Source organism: Pelophylax lessonae (assembly GCF_965119305.1).
Source record: "Pelophylax lessonae genome assembly, chromosome: 2".
Classification (NCBI taxonomy): domain Eukaryota; kingdom Metazoa; phylum Chordata; class Amphibia; order Anura; family Ranidae; genus Pelophylax; species Pelophylax lessonae.
The window spans coordinates 49,783,096-49,803,703 of record NC_138769.1 but is presented as its reverse complement, the minus strand read 5'-3'; the positions used below and the strand labels follow the sequence as shown (position 1 = coordinate 49,803,703).

General features: G+C 44.1%; 1 protein-coding gene across 1 annotated transcript in view; it reads left to right on the top strand.

The window, feature by feature from the left end:
• The first annotated feature begins 7,663 nt into the window (after nucleotides 1-7,663).
• The window catches only part of DSCAM (DS cell adhesion molecule), a 779,527-nt gene continuing 766,582 nt past the window's right edge, over nucleotides 7,664-20,608 (top strand). The window contains exon 1 of the mRNA XM_082245233.1: nucleotides 7,664-8,411. Within this exon, the coding sequence (XP_082101359.1) occupies nucleotides 8,369-8,411 (43 nt within the window). The 5' untranslated portion in view covers nucleotides 7,664-8,368. The remainder of the gene's footprint in view (nucleotides 8,412-20,608) is intronic.

Below are 20,608 nucleotides of genomic sequence, written 5' to 3'. Positions count from 1 at the left end.
GAAGCAGGACAGGACAGTTGCTCCATTGTATATTGAGCAAGTTCTGGCCAGTGGTCCATTTTTAAGACCCAGTAACCCAGTGGATGCTCAGTTGGAAAGGTCTCCAAGTCTGCTCTTTCCCCTAGATAATCCTGCACCATATGCTGCAGATGCTGCCGATGGTTGCCTAAACAGCCCTGGGCGCTGAGGACTAAATAATTTTTTAAAGGCATTGGTCAGTCGGCCGCCTTCTTCACCGTTCCTCCTTTGACCGAACAGGGCCTCAGAAACACATTGTCGAGGAAATGGTAAACTCCCAGTATCTGAAAAGGTGTTACACAAATTTTTCTTCAAGGCGTCCTCAAGATGTTTCATCCTCTGCTCCCTCTGCGAAGGCAGGATGAGCTCTGCAACTTTACCCTTGTAACGTGGATCAAGAAGGATTGCAAACCAGTAATGATCACTCTCCTTGATACCACAAATCCTTGGGTCCTTTTGCAGGCTTTGCAGCATCAGGGAGCCCATGCGGCATAAGTTTGAGGAGGCATGAGATTCTGATTCCTCTGGTTCACTAAGGATGACATTGTCAGGAGCAACCTCTCCCCAGCCACGTACAACTCCGGGGGGTTTCTGGGGAATGAAAACCATCCCTGTTTGCTGTATGTTATCCTCTACATCCATGCTGCCACAATCCTCCTCCTCCTCCTCTTCCTCCTGTGGATTTTGTGGCCCAGCATGTGCTCCAGCAGGAAGACTAGAGGAACAGTGTCATTGATGCATGCATCGTCTCGGCTCACCATCCTTGTGGCCTTCTCAAATGGTGACAGGACAGTTTATGCATTCTTTATCAGCAGCCACTGGCGTGGCAAAAATAAGCCAAGCTCCCCTAAACCTGTCCTTGTGCGATACTCACACAGGTACTCATTGAGGGCCCTTTGCTGCTTGTGCAGCTGCTGCAGCATTGCCAATGTTGAGTTCCACCTGGTGGGCATGTCACAAATGAGGTGGTTGGTGGGCAGGTTGAATTCCTGTTGAATGTCAGCCAGCCGAGCATTGGTAATGTAAGACTGGCAGAAATGGCCATAGACTTTTCTGGCATGCCTCAGAAGATCTTGTAAGCCCGGGTACCTGTTCAAGAAATGCCACACCACCAAATTCAGGACACGTATCAAGCATGGAACATGTGTCAAGTTTCCCTTTCGGAGGGCGGAGAAAGTTGGTGCCATTGTCGCATACAACCATTCCAGGCTCAAGCTGCCATGGTGTCAACCACCTCTGAGCCTGCCCCTGCAGAGCTGACAGAACATCTGGCCCGGTGTGGCTACTGTCCCCTAGAAAGAACAACTGAAGCACTGCATGACATCTTTTAGCCTGACTGCTTGTGTAGCCCCTTGAATGCTTAGGGAGCACTTCAGAGGATAATTCAGCAAAGGAGGCCATGGAGGAAGAAGAAGAGGAGGGAGTGGAGCAGACAGATGTGGCAGAATCACCACCAATGTTTTGGAGGCTTGGTGGTGGAAAAAGCTCCAGCACTGAACCTTGTCCTGCATCCTTCCCAGCTGCCAGTAGAGTTACCCAGTGCGCAGTAAAGGAAATATAACGTCCCTGACCATGCAAAATAACATTTAGATGCTGAGTATGTGGATGGCTGGGACAGTATATATTTTTTTACAGTTCAGCAACTGGGGTAGTGAAATTTGCCTGCTGGTTAAATAAACAGGTGGTGTATTGCTAGCAGATTGGGTGCAAGTACCCGTGGCACCCATTGCTATACCATCATCCCTCTCAGTGCAGGTTTTTGAGAGGACTTGAGGTATAGTAGGGGTAGAGATCCCAGATGAGGAGCAAGGAGAAGTCTGCATTTTATTATAATGTGGGTCATTCAGGTGCTGTTGCCAACGGACTGCATGGCAGGTCATCATATGTCTTGTCAAACATGTGGTGCCCAAGCAGCTGGTGTTCTGGCCACGCTTGATCTGCTTCAGACAGAGATTGGAAACGGCAATGCTGCGGTCTGCTGCACATGCGTTGAAAAAAGCCCAGACCAATGAACTTTTGGAAGTCGGCAGGGAGTTAGCAGCGCCCTGCACCTGTGGAGCTCTGTGGTGTGATGCAACAGGGTGGCTGCCTTTAAGCCGGCCCCTGGAGGACATCCTGCCTCATTGGAGTTGTGCCGCTGCCTCCTCCTCACGTTCCTTCTCTATTCTGTCAGGCACCCAAGTATGGTCAGTGGCCTCATCATCCCCTCCCTCCTTGTCACTGGAGCAAATTTGGCAGTATGCTGCAGCTTTTGGAACATGACTGCTAATTTCTTGTCCATCATTGTCACCCCCTCTTTCTAGGCTCACGTTATTCCCATCCTCAACCTGGGAACCAACATTGGAGCATTCAAATTGCTGCGCATCCTCCAGCATCATGTAACTGACACTATGATCGAATAATTTAGGTGACTCCTCCATGATGGGGAGGCTACGGAAGGAGTAGCTGTGCACAAGGAGACTGTGGAATAGGCCGCTTTGGCAGCTGTGGTGGAAGGAAAACCAGTATGATCCTAGGTGACAGAGAATGAGGAGGGTGAGGATGGCTTAATTATCCACTCCACCAACTCTTCTGCGTGTTTTGCCTCAATGACACTGCCAGCACCGGATAAAACGGACAAGTGTGCCCCGCCTGCAGAGGATGCACCATGTCCGCGACCACCACTTTTCACTGTGAACACAGAGGCTGCCTGCCCTCATTTAGTGGCCTGTGAACGTCTGCCTCTCCTTGTTGGCCTTTCGGACTTGATGGGGATTTTTGGAGGGGTTTTTATAACTTTTTATTATAGAATGTGGGATGGAACTATGATGCTTGGGTGCAATACTTTTGTGCTTGGTGCACTATAAACCATTTTATTATTATTTTTGGGGGGATTTTTATAACTATATATTTTTTTTAATAAAGAAAAACTTAATAAAGCCAAAAAAAAAAAGAAAACCCCTGCTGACATAGAAGGAATAGCACCTGTGACACAAAAAGGGGGGGAAAGCAATTATGCCCTAAATACAATTAGTGCTGCTGCGCCACAAAAAAAAAAAAAACTACCGCTGACGCAGAAGGAATAGCACCTGTGATACAAAAGGGGGGGGTCAGCAATTATGCCCTAATTCAAATTAGTGCTGCTTCACCACAAATAAAAAAACCCACTGCTGATGCAGAACTAATAGCACCTGCAACACAGAAGGGGGGGGGGGGAGTACTAATATTGCAGCAAAAGAACCTAATGCTGCAAAAAAAAAATATATATATATCAATGAAAAAGAAAAAAATGGGATCAGTGGGGTGACACAGAGGTGTTGTATACACCAACACTTCAGTGGCCCTACTACACTGTGTTACACAAGAATCACAGCACAGCACTACACGGACTGCACTACACTGTGTTATACAAAAACCAGCCCTACACTACACTGCACTGCAGTACACAGTGTCATACAAGATGAATCAGCACAGCACTACACTGACTGCTCTACACACAAGTATAAGCACAGCATTACACTACACTGCACTGCAGTACACCGTGTCATACAAGATGAATCAGCACAGCACAGCACTACACTGACTGCCCTACACACAAGTATAAGCACAGCATTACACTACACTGCACTGCAGTACACTGTGTCATACAAGATGAATCAGCACAGCACTACACTGTCTGCCCTACACACAAGTATAAGCACAGCATTACACTACACTGCACTGCAGTACACTATGTCATACAAGATGAATCAGCACAGCACTACACTACACTGACTGCCCTACACACAAGAATAAGCACAGCATTGCACTACACTGCACTGCAGTACACTGTGTTATACACAACGAATCAGCACAGCACAGCACTACACTACACTGACTGCAGTACACTGTGCATACCTCTCAACATTTGAACTTCGGAATGAGGGACACTGAAAGAGGAACAAAACCTGCGGCAAACTGTGGGTGTGGCCAATCACTTAGCAGTGGGAGGGGCTTAAGGGATAGGGTAAACAAAACCCAGACTTCCTAGTACTCATAAAATATGCTTTGATTGCACAGCCTACCTTAAAGAAGAACTTCATTAAAATAGTCAGAGACTGCATAGCAACCAGAAACTGTTGAGACAATGAAGACTTTGGTGAGAAGTATATAATGTACAGTATTGTGTATATAGTGCAGGAGAGTGTAATGTACAAAATGCAGGAGCATGTAATGTATAGAATGCAGGAGCATGTAATGTACAGAATGCAGGGGTCAGACTCTGCACCATCCACCCCCCCCAGCTCTATACACCCCAAATGCCCACCCAGCTCCATACACCCCCCCCCCCATCCACCCCAAATGCCCCCAGCAGCTCTATCCACCTCAAATGCCCACCCTAGCTCCATCCCCCCCAAATGCCCACCCTAGCACTATCTATCCCAAACACCCATCCAACCTCCAAACACTCCAAATGCCCACCCCAGCTCCACCCCCCCCCCCCCCCATCCAGCTCCATTCACCCCATATGCCCACCCCAGCTCCATCCACCCCAAATGCCCCCCAGATCCATCCAACCCAAATGCCCCCTTTTGGGGGGCGCAAACAGAAAAATGTAATACGCATTGCTTTGCAGCAAAAAACGCTGTAAAAAATTGCGTGAATTTGAGGTCACAAAAGTGTGAAAGGGGCCATCAGTAATCAAGGTAGGGTGTGCCCCCTTCAATGCAGAGTGACCAACATGCCCCCTTTCAATACAGAGAGACCAGTGTGCCCCCTTTCAATGCAGAGAGACCAGCGTGCCCCCTTTCAATGCAGAGAGACCAGCGTGCCCCCTTCAATGCAGAATGACCAGCGTGCCCCCTTCAATGCAGACAGACCAGCGTGCCCCTTTCAATGCAGAATGACCAGCGTGCCCCCTTTCAATACAGAATGACCAGCGTGCCCCCTTTCAATACAGAATAACCAGCGTGCTCCCTTTCAATGCAGAGAGAGCAGTGTGCCCCTTTCAATGCAGAGAGACCAGTGTGCCCCCTTTCAATGCAGAGTGACCAGCGTGCCCCCTTTCAATGCAGCACCATCCTCCTCTGACCAGCAGAGGGGGAGCTAAAGCCAAGAAAGCCCACAAACTTTTATGCAGAGCGCTAAGAATGCTGGGAGTGGTAGTTTGAGACAGCAGCTATATCATGGCTACACAATAATGCAGGGATCCTCAATCTACGGCCCTCCAGCTGTTGCAGAACTACACATCCCATGAAGCATTGTAAAACTCTGACATTCACAGACATGACTAGGCATGATGGGAATTGTAGTTCCTGAACAACTGGAGGGCCATAGTTTGAAGACCCCTGCTATAATGGTTACACTACAGATCCGAACAAACACTGTGCAGGACGAGTGGAGAGTGGATTTTTACCAAACTGCCCAGGACAGTTCTTCCTCTTGGCCCTGAGGGAGGTTAAGAGAGAGCACCTCTGTCTGGATATTCACCTGCCAGCTAGAAACCTTACCAGCTGAGATAAAAACCCAAGACTGGGAGTGAGGACATGCGGGAGCAGCGCAGTACCACCCACATCACAGCACCAGCACCGCTGTCCCAGGGAGACTGAAGCGCCCACTTACCCTCTGCTTCCCACCACTGAGGGGGCCCCCCTTCTATGTGAGAAGCCACTGAAGAATCCTGGGGACTGGTGAGGGTTATTCGTCCATTGCTGATACTGCTAGCAGGGACTGGGCCACTGAGAGCAGGACACCAAGTGTACCCAATCCATACTGCAATCTAAACCGCATTTACTCCAAACCTAGACTGCAACTATACAAACTGTCACGGTTCTCGCCGTGTCTTACAGATGGCCAGACATGGCCGCTGCTAAGTACCTAACACGGGATTTGAACCTGGGTACCTTTGATGTTCTGTCCTGTTATCCTACCTCTGAGCCACCCTTGAGTTCATTGATCATTGTTCCTGGTTGTTCCTGGTTGTTCCTGTTTGACAGACTTAGTTCCTGTGTTCCAGACTGACCCTGGCTTCTGTCCGTACCTTCGCTCCGTGTTGATCCTGCGACCTTATCTTCCTCCCATCTTCTGATCCTTATCCGGACTCGTGTCATCCAGTAACTACAGTTATTCCTGGACTTCCCTTCTATTGTATTCCTGCCGGTCCTGCTTATTGGAGCACCTTTCCTGCCAAGCCCCCGTGCACAGATTCACAGCCCAGGTGGCTTCCTTACCTGGTCACCTTGGACTGTGGATATCTGCAAGGGTGAGCGTACTGTGTACATCTTTGCGTTACAGACTCCAACAAAGGTAAGCCCTGACATAAACCCTTTGCCACATTACACTGAACCTTTACTGCATCTTTTCCACATTCACCTTGCACCTGTGCTGAGACTATACCATTCCTATACTGCATGCAGGTTAACTGGGACTGTCGTTAAGTGCAAAGACACTCTTAAAGGGCCCCAGCGATATCCAGCAGAAGAATATCTTAAAGGACTGCCCCTTCCCTAAGAATCATTCTGCAAGCCTCTTTCGTTTTCCTGACCCTTCCACTATCATCCTCCTTTTCTTTTGGACAGTGCATAACCAGTCTGGGACTAGCATTGCCACCATAAATGTGCTCTGGCAGTATAGTTCCAGCACTCAGTAAATTAAACTGTACTACTCTGCTCACTGTTGCAATTGAGGTGGCCTTGCATCTGTTTATGCTTATCTAGATGCCAAATGTCATCTTATGCCTAGTGCTTATTGTTTATCACTTTGTATGCTAAATTGTGGTATGCTTGCCTAGTTACCAACCTTATTGGGTGACAATTTATTAAGTCTGCTTTTGCTACCTGGTTTGGTGCCAGTTTTCTTTGATATAGCACTACTATTGGGTACAAAGCTGTACTTTCCTGGGATTTTGTATGTTTGTACATTCAACCTGGTGTGTCAGAGTTGCAGTTTCACTGTTAAAAAAAAAAATAATAATAATAATCAACCAAAACAAAAAATGAAAAAGGAAAAACACGTTTAGATAGATGGATAAATATCTCTCTATCATTATTATCTCATCTCAATTATTTTTAATTTCTCTGTAAATCGGCCATTAATTTTCCACATCAACAATAAATTAGAACTTATTAGAAAAATGAATTATATATACTGTATATATATATATATATATATATATATATAGTTTGCATGTTCTCCCTGTGCCTGCGTGGGTTTCCTCCGGGTACTCCGATTTCCTCCCACACACCAAAGACATGCTGGTAGGTTAATTAGATCCTGTATAAAAAATTGGCCCTTCTATGTATGTATGAATGTGAGTTAGGGACCTTAGATTGTAAGCTCCTTGAGGGCAGGGACTGATGTGAATGTGTAATGTATATGTAAAGCGCTGCGTAAATTGACAGCGCTATATAAGTACCTGAAAAAAATACAAATAAAATATATATATATATATATATATATATATATATATATATAGCTTTTTGAATCTTGAAATTCTCCGTCGTTGCTTCCATTTAGTTATTAGAAAAAAAACAAAAAACTGCGGGTTGTTGCACCAATAAAAAAAGGAGAGGGGGGCTGGACCAAGAAAAAAAAAAAAAAAGAAGAAAACCTTTTCGCCAGCCGCATCTCTGATGGACGCTTTGCAGAAAGTTCACGAAACGCAGTGATTTTTTTTTTTTCCTCCTCGCCATGGATGCGTTGGGTTGCCTGGAAGCTGCACGCTGCCACTGATATAGACCCATGATAGGGTTAACCCTGTTCTCTACTCCTGCTCAGAGGGAGAGGAGGTTAGGAGAGGGAGCAATCTGATTAAAGCTGAGGAAGAGGAAACATGCACTTGCCTGTCTGCTTGTACCCTGGATCTGGTGGCTGAAGGTTATGTGCACTGAGCTTTTTTTATTTTTTAATATATTTTTTTTTTTTTTCTTCTTCTTGTGGATTGGGAATTTTTGAGGAAACAGAACCAGGGATGGTTGCCTTTTTGCATTTAAGGATTTTTCACCTGTGGACCTGACCCTGCAACAAAAAAAAAAAGGAAATGAAAATTACTAATAATAAAAGCTATATTGCTGTTTTTGTTGCCTGCATCTGAACACACCTGGGCTTGCAGCACCCGCCTCCCTGTCTGTGCAGGCTTGGTCTCACTGTGGAAGCCAGCAAGAGAGAGAGAGAGAGAGTGACAAGGAGCCGTAGACTGATCGCTGGAGGCTTAAGGACAATCAGCCACCTTCTGCAGAGCAGGGACAGCTGGAGAAGGGGGAGCTGGGGAGCTTCCCTTTTTTTTCTCCCCTTTTTTTTTTCTATTTTTTTTTTTATGAACCTTTTTTTTTGCATTTGACAAGGGGAAGGAGAGTGGAGGACAGAGCCTGACGCTGGGAGGAGAGACAGGAGCATGTGGATACTGCTTGTCTTCTGGTTCCAAAGCATCGTAAATGGTAAGCATCCTTTGCCCTGCATCCCTTATTCCTTCCAGGCTGATTGGTACAGGAGATGCTGCTGGAGACAGAGCCGCTAATTACCTCTCCAGTGATGTGCCTGCTACAAAATCAACCCCCCCACCCCCATTTTCTATTTTTTTTTTTCCTCCGTACCGTGTTGCCTTGCTGAGAAACTGCTCTGTAATCATTGATACTTGCAAAACGGTGCGCTGCAATCAGGGTACGCAGCTAACTTGCGCTGATTAGACGTTGTTATACGCTGCCATCGAGCTGATTGTGCCACTGATATATCGGTGCGTGCCACTGCAGCGCCTCTTATTGGCTGCAAGGAGCCCTGTGCGGGGTGGTGAAAGGGTGGCAGCCACAGCATGCAGACTGCCTGGTTACAAGTGACCCAGTACATACCTGTATACAGTATATATATATATATATATATATATATATATATATATATATGTGCGCGCACAGGGTCTGCTGAATAAGTGCAGACATCAGTTGCATAATTAAGTTTCTATTATGAGCAGGTGAGCAGAGATGTCAATTCTTGTGCTTGTGTGTAGATGGGTGTATTAAACATTTTAATTTATAACAATATATTATAAAATATAATAATACCATTATAATGTGTGTGTGGAAAAAATAATAAATAAAAAAAAAAATTAAAATATATAAATATATATATATATATATATATATATATATATATATATATATATATATATATATATATATATATATATATATATATATATATATATATTTCTGTAGGCATGTGTAGATTAAAAAAAATAATATAAATGTGTGTGTGTGTATGTGTATATGTGTGTGTGTGTGTGTGTGTATATATATATATATATATATATATATATATATATATACACACACACACACACACACACACACACACACACACACACACATATATATATATATATATATATATATATATATATATATATATATATATATATATATATATATATGTGTGTGTGTATGTGTATATATATATATATATATATGTGTGTGTATGTGTATGTATGTATGTATGTGTGTGTATATATATACACACACACACACACACACACACACACACACACACACACACACACACACACACAAAATATATATATATACACACACACACACACACACACACATATAATATATATATATACACACACACGCGCGCGCACACACACACACACACACACACACACACATATATACATACACATATTTATTTTTTCCAAACACACCTACAAAAGAAGTGTATGTATGTATGTATGTATATGTACATGCTCAGCTCATGCATTTTTATATATGTGCACAGAAAAATAATTGAACTGATTATAAAAAAGAAAAAAAAAATCAATATAGTCCCTGTGGAGCTTTGACTTGTTATGTGCGTTATTATTAACACTGTATCCCGGTCTTCAGTCTAGAATAAGAAAAATTCCCACTTCACACTGCCCCCTAACATGGCGAAATACATAAAACATGTACAGATATTAAACCAGCGCTGTTACTAAGGCAGTTTTTCAGTTGTTTCCTTTTTTTTTTTTTTTGCAAGCTAAAGGAAAAAAAAAAAAATGATTTTTTTGGACTGTTTACATTTCCACTAGGGAACCAAAGTGGAAAATGCAGCATCCAGGCAGGGTGGGTGTGTTTTGTTGTGAGCCTTTATTCCCAAGACTAAAATAATTGCAGCCCAGCAGTAATCAGTGAATTCACATCTGCCTTAACTATACACGTCTTGGCTAAGAGCAATGACAAGCTTATCCGAAATGACAGGGGGTGGGGTGTGTGTTAATTAATCCCCCTCCTTACTGGTAGACAGCGGAAAGAGTTAAGAATTCTGAATCCCCCCCCCCCCCTTTCCCAATTCAAATCTGGAGGTCTGCTGATCTTTTTTTAGACCTGTCACCTGCAGCTGAAATCGCCATAACGCATTGCAGGAGATGGGCCCTGGAAAGCGAGAGGCGGGCGGAATCCCGGTCGCAGAATATCCGCCCAAAATTTTGTTGCGTAAACCGTTGTGTCATGGCTTAAAATATTTTTCTGCATCAATACACAATTGCATAAATATTTTCACAATAGTTTGTTTTTCACCTAATTTTAGTCTTGCCAGGTACACTAGGCTTACTCATCAAAATATTACTGTATTATGGTAATTTACTTTTTCTTTATACTTCATGATTTTCCAGTACATATCACAGTAATGCTTTTTTTTTTTATTGGAAATCTTTCTGGCACTGGTAATACACAAAATATTACATTTTTTAAAATTTAATTGAATGGGTCGTTGGGTATGGAAGTACTAAATATTATATTAGTCCTTTGGCTGGTCATAGGTTAAAGGAAAAGGGGAAAAAATAAATATAAAAATATATTTTGTATATTTATAGTCATTTGGTCATAGGTTAAAAAAAGATGGTATTAATATTTATTATTTTCTATATTATTTATATACAGTATATTATTTTGTGTGTGTGGTATATATAGATATAGAAAACCCATTTTTTTTTTTCCAGCCAGACATTAATATATGGTAATAATCTCAGCTTGGCTATAGTTTGACAGGCTATCAGCTGTTGTGCACTCTAATTATAAACCCAGTTTTGACAGTCCGTTATTGTGGATTCTCCCTGGATTATCCTTTATTTTAATAATCTTCCAGTTAAACCAGCTAATAAACCAGCAGCCGATTGGCCAAGAGTAAGCACGATCTTCAACACGCCACTGTGGGCAACATAGCCCATGTCAGGTCACGTACTGTACATAACGGAGAATGGGAGTGGAAAATAGGACGGACGTCAGGGCTGTACCAGGGCAAGTGGCACCTTGGTGACCGGGGATAGAATTAATGAAACGGATTGTGCCCAAACAGCAGGCATCCAGATCCTCTGCTGAATATTGCACAAACGTTAATCTTGGCCTACAGGCTACACTTGCAGAGGACGGGTGTTGACGTTATACACGGGTTAAATAAAAGATATTTTTACAGCTTTCATGATAGTAAAATGGAATGCTTTCATATTTCTTTTATCCTTTTGAGAATGTGAATTGAAATTGATGGTGTGAAAACTGCATTTTAACCCGTAGAAACCAGAAAATACAACAGACCTAGTGCTTTTGGGTTGGAGCTCATTTTTAGCCCTTTTGCCAGGTTCTTAAAAATGACTCCTCAATAGGTTTAAATGGTTTGTATGAAACAAAAAAAAAAAAAAAGATGGCAGGGTTCTGATGACCATGACCATAAGTCTCATTGGTCCAATCAGGTTGTAAGAGTAACGACTCACCCTGATTTGGGTGGAGTCCACTTTAATTTAGACAATACAATTGCTCAAAAAGGATGAAGTGGGGGCATAGGGCGCCAAAGTTTTTTTGTATCTCGAAAGGAGAGAAGGGGACACACTGCGGTATACTCCAAAATAACAATCTTTATTTAAAATATAACATACTAACAAAAACAATAGGTAATGAACATAGTCATTTCTTTAAAAAAAACAAAAAAAAATACTGTTTAAAATGCATGCCCGGACTCATGATCATGTTAGGATGACCGCATAATTTGGTGCTAATTAGCCAGCAATCTAACACTAGAGCTGTAAAAAATAAAATAAACACGGGGCCGAAAAGAGTACTGGGAAAACCCTAGGGTACCGGCATGATAGCCTATAGGCGCTTTTCCACTGCATGGTACCACATGGTGCGTGTTAGAACGGTTCGGAACGGTTCGGTACGGTTTGGTACAGCGGTGCTTTTCCACTACATGGTACGGCTCGGTATGTCTCGCTTAAACAGTACCACCTCGGTTGGGGTTCCAAGTGGGCCGTACCTATACCATATCCCACAATCCTTTGCACGCAGCCTTGATTGTTTGTTACTACTAGCCACTGATTGGTCAGAGAATCTTTGTAATCCCACGCACTTACTACTTTAGTGGAAAAGCAAACCAAGCCGAGTAGAGCCTATACAGTGCTGAAACGTGCCGACTCGTACCATGCAGTGGAAAACCAAACAGAGCCGAGCTTAGCCAAGCAGTGCCGAGTGGAGCTGATACTTGCAGTGGAAAAGTGCCATATATGTACCTGACTGGGGACCTCCAGGCTCTCTATTTGCCCATTTACCCACAGATAATGGAGTCGTACAATAACACCCTTTAGACAATGGACAGAGGTAATGTAGCAAGGCTCTATGGGTGGAGATAGTCTCTGTAAAAATTCCAGCTAAGCAGCTTGCTTGGGTACCATTCCTTGGGTCACTGGTGACAAAAGATGGCCGTGTGCCAAGTAATCAAGTAAGCTGGACTGTATTGGCAGCAAAATTTTGGATAGTAGGATAGGCAACAGTTCAAGCATATACAGGCACTGGAACTTATGGATATAGCATCGTAAATATAGGCTTGTGCATCAGGCAACTTAAAGCAACCAGTTCTATCCCTTCCTACCAGTCCAGGCAATATCTCTGTGTGTGCTAAGTACTGTGACCTAGTGGGTAAAGCTCACATCCGCTGTACACAACATGCTTCAAATCCCACTGTGGGGAACTCACGGTTTGAAGACTGGGAAACGAAGTAATTTGTTGCAGGGTTGCATCAATCACTTGTTGATTCCAGTAGTGTCAGATCAAAGGTTCATCTGTTGGATACCAGGAAATGGCCTGCTTGCTGTGGAGCATTGGGTATAGAACAGCAAGTGGCCATACAGCCGTTCACTTCCGGTTTCCAGTTTGGATCCACTTCAGGTTCATGGTAAAGTACTACTCAGGGCTGAGTTCTGATAAAGAGCCCTGACAGGATCAGGGTGATGGGCACCGACGCGTTTCACCCACTAGCTCTGTGGTTTTTTTTTTAGGGTGAAGTGGCTAACCTCTCCCAGTCCTTTTTATAAGGCTCTGGGGTGACCTCAAGGGGGTATTTCCAGTGATGTGACTCTTTTTTGTTACTATGCTATAATATTTTGAATAACATTTTTTATTTTGGAGTATACCGCAGTGTGTCGCCTTCTCTCCTTTCGAGATAGGGGCAGCTTTGGGGCCCTATCCCCCACTTCATCCTTCTTTTTAAATAGTTTGTATACCAAAAAGAAAACCTATAATTGTCTGTTTTGAAAATGTGATTTTACATACAATTTATGTAATCTTGGAAGACCCGAGCTGTGGCATTTGTGCCAAAAAAGCAGAGGCCAAAATACGAGTCCCCAGTATTGCCTGAAGGCACCCTGCAGCTGATCACTTCTCCATTATTGGCATTCCATGCCTTGGCCAGTAACGTGTCTCTGTCTGTCTGAAGGCAGCCCTCTTGGTAGGGGCAAGGCTTTGCTTCATCATGCCAGAGCTTCCCCCTCTGAGGACTGGTGATCTGATGAAAACTAGGGAAATATTTAGGAAGTAGCAATAAAAGCAGAGAAAAAAAATTTCCATGTAGCAGGGACAGGGGCGTAACTACAGGGGTTGCAATTGCAACCGGGCCCCATGCTCCAGGGGGCCTGTGTGGCTCCCCTGTACACCTGGATAGGATAGGATGTCACAATATAGAACCAGGAAGGGGTTGGTAAATATGTAATTTACCAGCTCCTTCCTTTTCTGAATTGGACAGAGTCATAGTCAGTGATATTGTAATAATACAATTAAAATACCAAAAAATAAAAACTACCAGTCGATGAACTAGCAGGATCGCAAAGGTCACACTTGCGACCGGGCTCTGGCATTCCACCACCGTGGGGAGGCCCCAAGATGGCAGGAAGAGAGCCCACTGCAGAACTTTTGAAAGGATCCCGCAACGAGAGTAAAGGGCCCCAGGATCAATTGGGAAGAGCCCCTTGAAGGGAAGGGCCCCAGACAGAGGTCCAGGGGGGGCCCTTCATGGTTTCTTGCACCGGGGCCCTGAAGGTTTTAGTTACGCCTCTGAGCAGGGAGATCCTTCACTGCAGGTCCTCCGGTACAGCTTCATCTCCAGCAAGCAGAACAGTGAACAGCACAGTAGGTACATCACCAAATCTCATTCCAAATCTCTTGAGACTAGCAGTCAGAGCTGTGAGCTTGAGGTGTTTTCTGAATGTAACAGACCTGTATGCAAGATCATAAGTGGGACTCTCTGCTTTTGGCACATGCAGCACGGCAACATTTGCTTGGTTTGCATTGCAATGAATATTGGGTGTAGCTTAACTGGTTTACGACCGCCCGCCACAGATGTACTGCGGCAGGCAGCCGCTCCCAGGCAAATCAGCGTACATGTACGGTGCTCGCTCTCAGGGGTATAAGGGGTGAGCATGCGCCGGCGCGCTCCTGCCCCCGCTCGTTAGCGGGGAACCCGATACAGCAGGCAGGCGGCTCCGATTGCCGCCTGACACCCGCGACCATTCCCCACTGAGAGAGGATGGTCGGCTGTTGTAAACACAGCCAACCGTCCTTCTCCCTGGGATGATCACAGAGCTCATATGATTCTGCTATATAGGATCACTTGCCTGTGATCATTTCAGAAGCCCAACCCCCATACAGTTAGAATCACTCCCCTGGGCTTACATTTAATCCCCTTGATCACACACAGGGTTAACCCCTTCCCTGGCAGTGTCATTATTACAGTAGCAGTGCATATGTATAGCACTGATTACTGTAGTAATGTCACTGGCACCCCTAAAAGTGTCATAAATGTCAGTTAGGGGTCCGATCTGTCCGCTGCAATGTCACAGTCCCGCTAAAAATCGCAGATCCCCACCATTACTAGTAAAAAAAAAAACAATAAAAATGACATAAATCTTTCCCGTAGTTAGTAGACGCAATAAGTTTTGCGCAAACCAATCAAAATACGCTTACTGCGATTTTTTTTTTTCTTTACCAAAAATATGTAGCAGAAAACAAATTGGCCTAAAATATAAAAAAAAAAAAAAAATAGAATTTTAATTTTTTTTGGGAATGTCTTATAGTAGAATGTGAAAAATATTGCTTTTTTTTTTTTTTTTTTTTCCAAAATTGTTGCTTTTTTTTGTTTATAGCACAAAAAATAAAAATCACACAGGTGATCAAATACCACCAAAAGAAATCTTTATTTGTGGTAAAAAAGGATGTAAATTTTGTTTGGGTACAGGGTTGCACAACCGCGCAATTGTCCGTTAAATTAATGCAGTGCCGAATCGCAAAATAGGGCCTGGTCAGGAAGGGGGTCAAATCTTCCAGGGCTGAAGTAGTTAATAACCCCCATCATTGGTGCTATGATAACCCGCAGCATGTGTTACTCACTGCAATAATAACATTCACATTGATGGTCATGGCTACTCTATTTAAATCACCTTCGCTGGTTAGTGGCAATGCTGTTCAATCCCTTGAAATCCCATCCTGCATTGGTGGTTACTGGCAATGGTATTTAACTCCCCTCTTCACATTAGTGGTTTGTGACCGTATTAATTAACCTCCCATTGGTGGTGGTCATTTGCCCCCACTTTGGGGGGTCAGCGGCAGTGTTATTTCTCCTTGCTTTCAGCTAGCAATACACCAATGTGGCAAGCTGGGGGGGGGGGGGGGGTTGTCAAAGGTGGGACCAGAGGGCATAGCTGCTGCTGGGGATGTGAGCTGACAAAAGACAGGACTATTGGGAAGCGCTTATGTCTCTGACAGGCGGGGGATCCAGATTCCAGACCACCATGTATCTTGAAGGCGGGGTGTTAGGCACCACTGCTAATGTGTGCAGGGTGTGCACAGTGAGCCCCTTCCCACTCACCCTTCCCCATGAGGCCTAAGGTGCAGTAAGTGTCATGCTGTTTTTCAGAAGGGTTTTAAGTAATTTCTAAATTATTATTATTATTTTTTTTATAACCTAGAAAATGATCCCTTTTGAGTATAGTCTACTGCAGACTAGCACCTAAATATGATAAATATAAACATATGTATGCAATACATACAGTAAAGTGTGTACAATAATTCCCAATGTTGTTTGGGAATTTGGCCACTTTGCTCTGGTTCCAGTGCAGGAACAAACTTGCTAAGCTTATTCAAGTTTTATTATTATATAAGTTGGAAGTACAGGAGGTGACCCTGGGAAAAAGAAGAGTATATTTTAGCTGATTGTACAAACAAATGGCCACTGCCCCTACCTATTACTGGCCAATGCAGCTAGGAGCATTTAACTGATTGCCTAGAGTTCACCATTAAGAGGTTTCACACTTTTTTCACATCCCTCTAACAGTGACAACATATTGACAGGTCGGGGTCCCCCCCCACTGGCCCCTAGTAATCAATGGCCCCAAAGCCTCTTGGTGCAGCTCAGCCTGTTCAGGATCAATGTCAGGATCACTGTCAGGATCAATGTATCTCTGGCCTCAGAAACTCATCAGGAGAGTAGGTGTTCCGAGGCTGGGGCTGGGTAGACTGCCATTGTTGTCTACATGGAGGTAAACGGGGTCAGAAAGAGTGAGGATCTCTCCAAAAAGAAGTGTTTTGTTACAAATTCACCAATTAGGACATTTTCCCATACCTCTTGTTCAAGAGACACAACATTGCAGAAGAAAAGGGAAATCTTCCCAAAGTAAAGGAAATCCCACCGATGACCTGTCACCAGGACAGATTCTCCAGTTGGAAGAATCATCCTTTTGCTTGTGTTTTGGTGACAACTAGAGAGGATCTCAGGACCCCAGTCTGGACCCACCTGGACAAGCCTACTACGAAGCTGCCACCTGTGTTGGGCTAATAATCTGGAATGCCTCAGCTGCTTATGATTGATTTTCCCAGTACAGTGACCGCTTCCAGGTGGGCTTACTCCGGTGGGTTTGGACTTGGATCCAAACACACCAAAGCTCATCCCTAGGGTCAATTCTACAATTTTTTTGATTTCTCCATACTTCCTGTCAGGTGACAGGAAGTCAGGGGAAATCTTGCCAACTAGGGACACAGAATAGCAAAACTAGAAAACACATTTTTGGCTGGAGCTTAAAGGCCATTCGAAAACTCTCTCCCCTCACTTTCAGATACACAGCAAAGACCTACATTGATGTCCATGTGCTGTGCTACTCCGTTTACTACCCGGATAACCATTTACTGCTATGACAGGCTTCAGTGCTACACAGTTACCATGGAAAGATAGAAGTGAATGTGGAGTTTAGAGAGGGGAGTCACTACTTTGGTTGATCTGAAGAAGAATAACCAAATAGTTATGGTGTTGATCAGGGCTTTTTTTCTCAGTGAATACGTGCGGGAACTCCTCCCTTCTCTGTCATCCATTGACTCCACCCCCTACCCATCTCCGAGCACCATTCCTTTGTTCCACCCCTTACCTTTTAGAGAATACAGGACCAAGTATCATTTAGTAGTGCTAAGTATTTTGTATGGGATGTGTTAGTGATAAAAAGAAAGGCAGTATAATAGATCTAGCAACAATGGACACCCCAGCAACAATGGACTCCCAACAACAATGAACTCCCAACAGCCAGCATCAATAGGCCCTCACACCCAGCAACATTAGATCCCTACCTCAACAGTAGGTCCCTCCCAGCAACCCCCTGCGACATAAGGCCCACCCCCAGCAACAATATACCCAGCAACAATCAACCTCCCCAGAAACAATAGACGTCCCCTGCAAAAATAGATCCCCTCTAGCAACAATAGATTCCCCAGCAGCCAGCATCAGTAGACCCTCCAGCAGTTAGAAACAAAGAACCATCCCTCAACAGTAGATCCCTCACAGCAATAAGTAACCCTCCAGCAACATAAGACCCACCCTGAGCTACAACAGATCTCCCACGAGCAACAGAGAACCTCCCCAGCAACCGTAGACCCCCTTCCTCCACAAAAATAGATCCACTCCGGTAACAAAAGATTCCCCAGCATCAATAGACTCTCTAGCAAACCTCAGTATGCCTTGCAATTACATACAATCAGTTCTGAAGGTGCCGGAACTGCATTCCCCCGCGTTCCTGCTGAAAAAAAGCCCTGGTGTTGATAAACTGAAGTACATATGGCTGGTGTAGGAAGACCCTAGAACAGTGTTTCTCAATTCCGGTCCTTAGGGCACACTAACAGGCAAGGTTTGCAAGAAAACTGAAATACATCACCAGTGATCTAAGATTTGCTGCTCAGTGATTGCAGTATTCCAGTCTGCATCTCCCCAAGGTAATACTTAAAATCTGGCCTGTTAGTGTGCCCTGAGGACCAGAGTTGAGAAACACTGCCCTAGAACACCACATTTTCTATTTTTACAAGGTTGACATTAAAGTCCAAAAAATAATCCCCACTTTGCGTTCACCGGGCAGTATCACCCACCGAACACAACCCATTCAGCTGAATAGGGGTGCCCTGCATTTCCACAGCACACTGTTGAATTTGTTTTAAAACAAGTGGTGGGGAGGCAATATAACACAATCTTGCTCATCTGTCAAATGCCCTCTGAAGAGAAATCCAAATGAGTTTAATAAAGCATCATAAACAATTGCCATTTTCATAATGTATGTATTTTCAAATGTTGTCATCCTTTGTTGCATATCAACACTGCTGATCTCCTGTAGCCTTGTTGAAGCCACTTCTGTCTACAGTACATGCACTCCAACCGCTGCACATCATTTCACAGTGACAACAATAGACCATAACTGTGCAATGTGTGTCAACATGGCCCCTTGTAATCTCCAGTTAGAGATGGGGACTGTGCATTGTCACCCTGTAGCAGGGAGGGAATGAGGGCTTTCATGGCAGGATCAACAGGTAGTATTTCCATTAAAACTTTAGATGTAATGGCATTAAAAGCAACTCTTGAATATGCATGTTACAGCTTATATGAGATATTAGTGACAGGGTTTAATATAGTTTAAAGCAGAAGTCTCCAAACTTTTACCACAATGGCCACATTGTATATTTTACAAATATTTGTTGAATGGAAAAAAAAAAGTTTTATAGAGTTCCCCCTTTTACATCCGAGCCCAAATCAGAGTTTCCCTTCTGCATCCGAGCCCCCGACACAGTTTCCCTTCTACATCCGGGCCCCCATCAGAGACCCCCTCTACATCCGGGCCCCCATTAGAGGGCCCATCAGAGGCCCCCCTTACTATAGAGTCCTTATCAGAGCTCTTCTTACTATAGGGTCCCCATTAGGACTCCCTTTACATCAGGGTCCCCATTAGGACTCCCTTTTACATCAGGGTTCCCATTAGGACTCCCTTTTACATCAGCGTTCCCATTAGGACTCCCTTTACATCAGGGTCCCCATTAGGACCCCCTGTACATCAGGGTCCCTATTGGATGTCTTCCCCTACATCAGACCCCCCCCCCACATCAGGCCGCTAATCGGAGGCCCCCCTTTACATTAGGGTCATTTATCAGAAACCACCTTAGATCAGGCCAGGGTCCCCATCTCTCTGCTGACCTGAATCCTCAAACTGTGCAGATTGTGGGCCATAGTTTGGAGAGCCCTGCTTTATTTCTGAGGTTATTTTAAAATAAACGAGAGATCTTACTATAACATCGGACCACATAGGATGCCGACATAAAACCTGAAAGTGCTCTTTAAAAAGGACCGTATTTTGTAAAAGTGAAGCATGATTTTGATTTTACTGATATGGCGATTATTCTGTATGGCGGTATTCTGTGCCAGTGCAGCTTTTTCCCGCATGTTCCTGCATTGCATGCCGTACTTTTTCTTTCAGGCATTAGGGGGTCATCTGATGTCTGCTCTGTATAGGTGGCAGGTGGTGTCCTCACTAGCCTGGCAGTGTAATGTCTAATCAGGATATTTGTCTATGCGAGGCTTCTAAATGTTTACAGGAAAGCATATTCAATAAATAGGATTTAGGGATTCCAGGGGATAATGAAAAATGGGTCTAAAATGCAGAGGATGAGAAGCCGGGAACAATAACTGAGCTTTTGTAGGAAGGCGACTCATCTATGAATATTCAGCTTTTGGCTTTGAGAACGAGACTGACTCCATATTGATACCCTTATGAAGGTTTATGGCTTACATCTGGTAATACAATTACATCTCTTTTCTAGGCGCTTAGGAGTCCGAAAGATCAGTTTTTAAAATAGATCTAAACCTAAATCACTAACATGTTTGTCATTTCTGTCAGGGGGGGTCCTTGTCCCTGGTATGGGGTGACCACTGTCTTTGGATTGTACTCCTGTGTTGACACCCAGGCTGTCATACAGGCTGCTGATGGAAGTGGGCTAATGTTGTGAGAGCCAATCATTTATTAAACGTCATTACTACCAAATCAGGG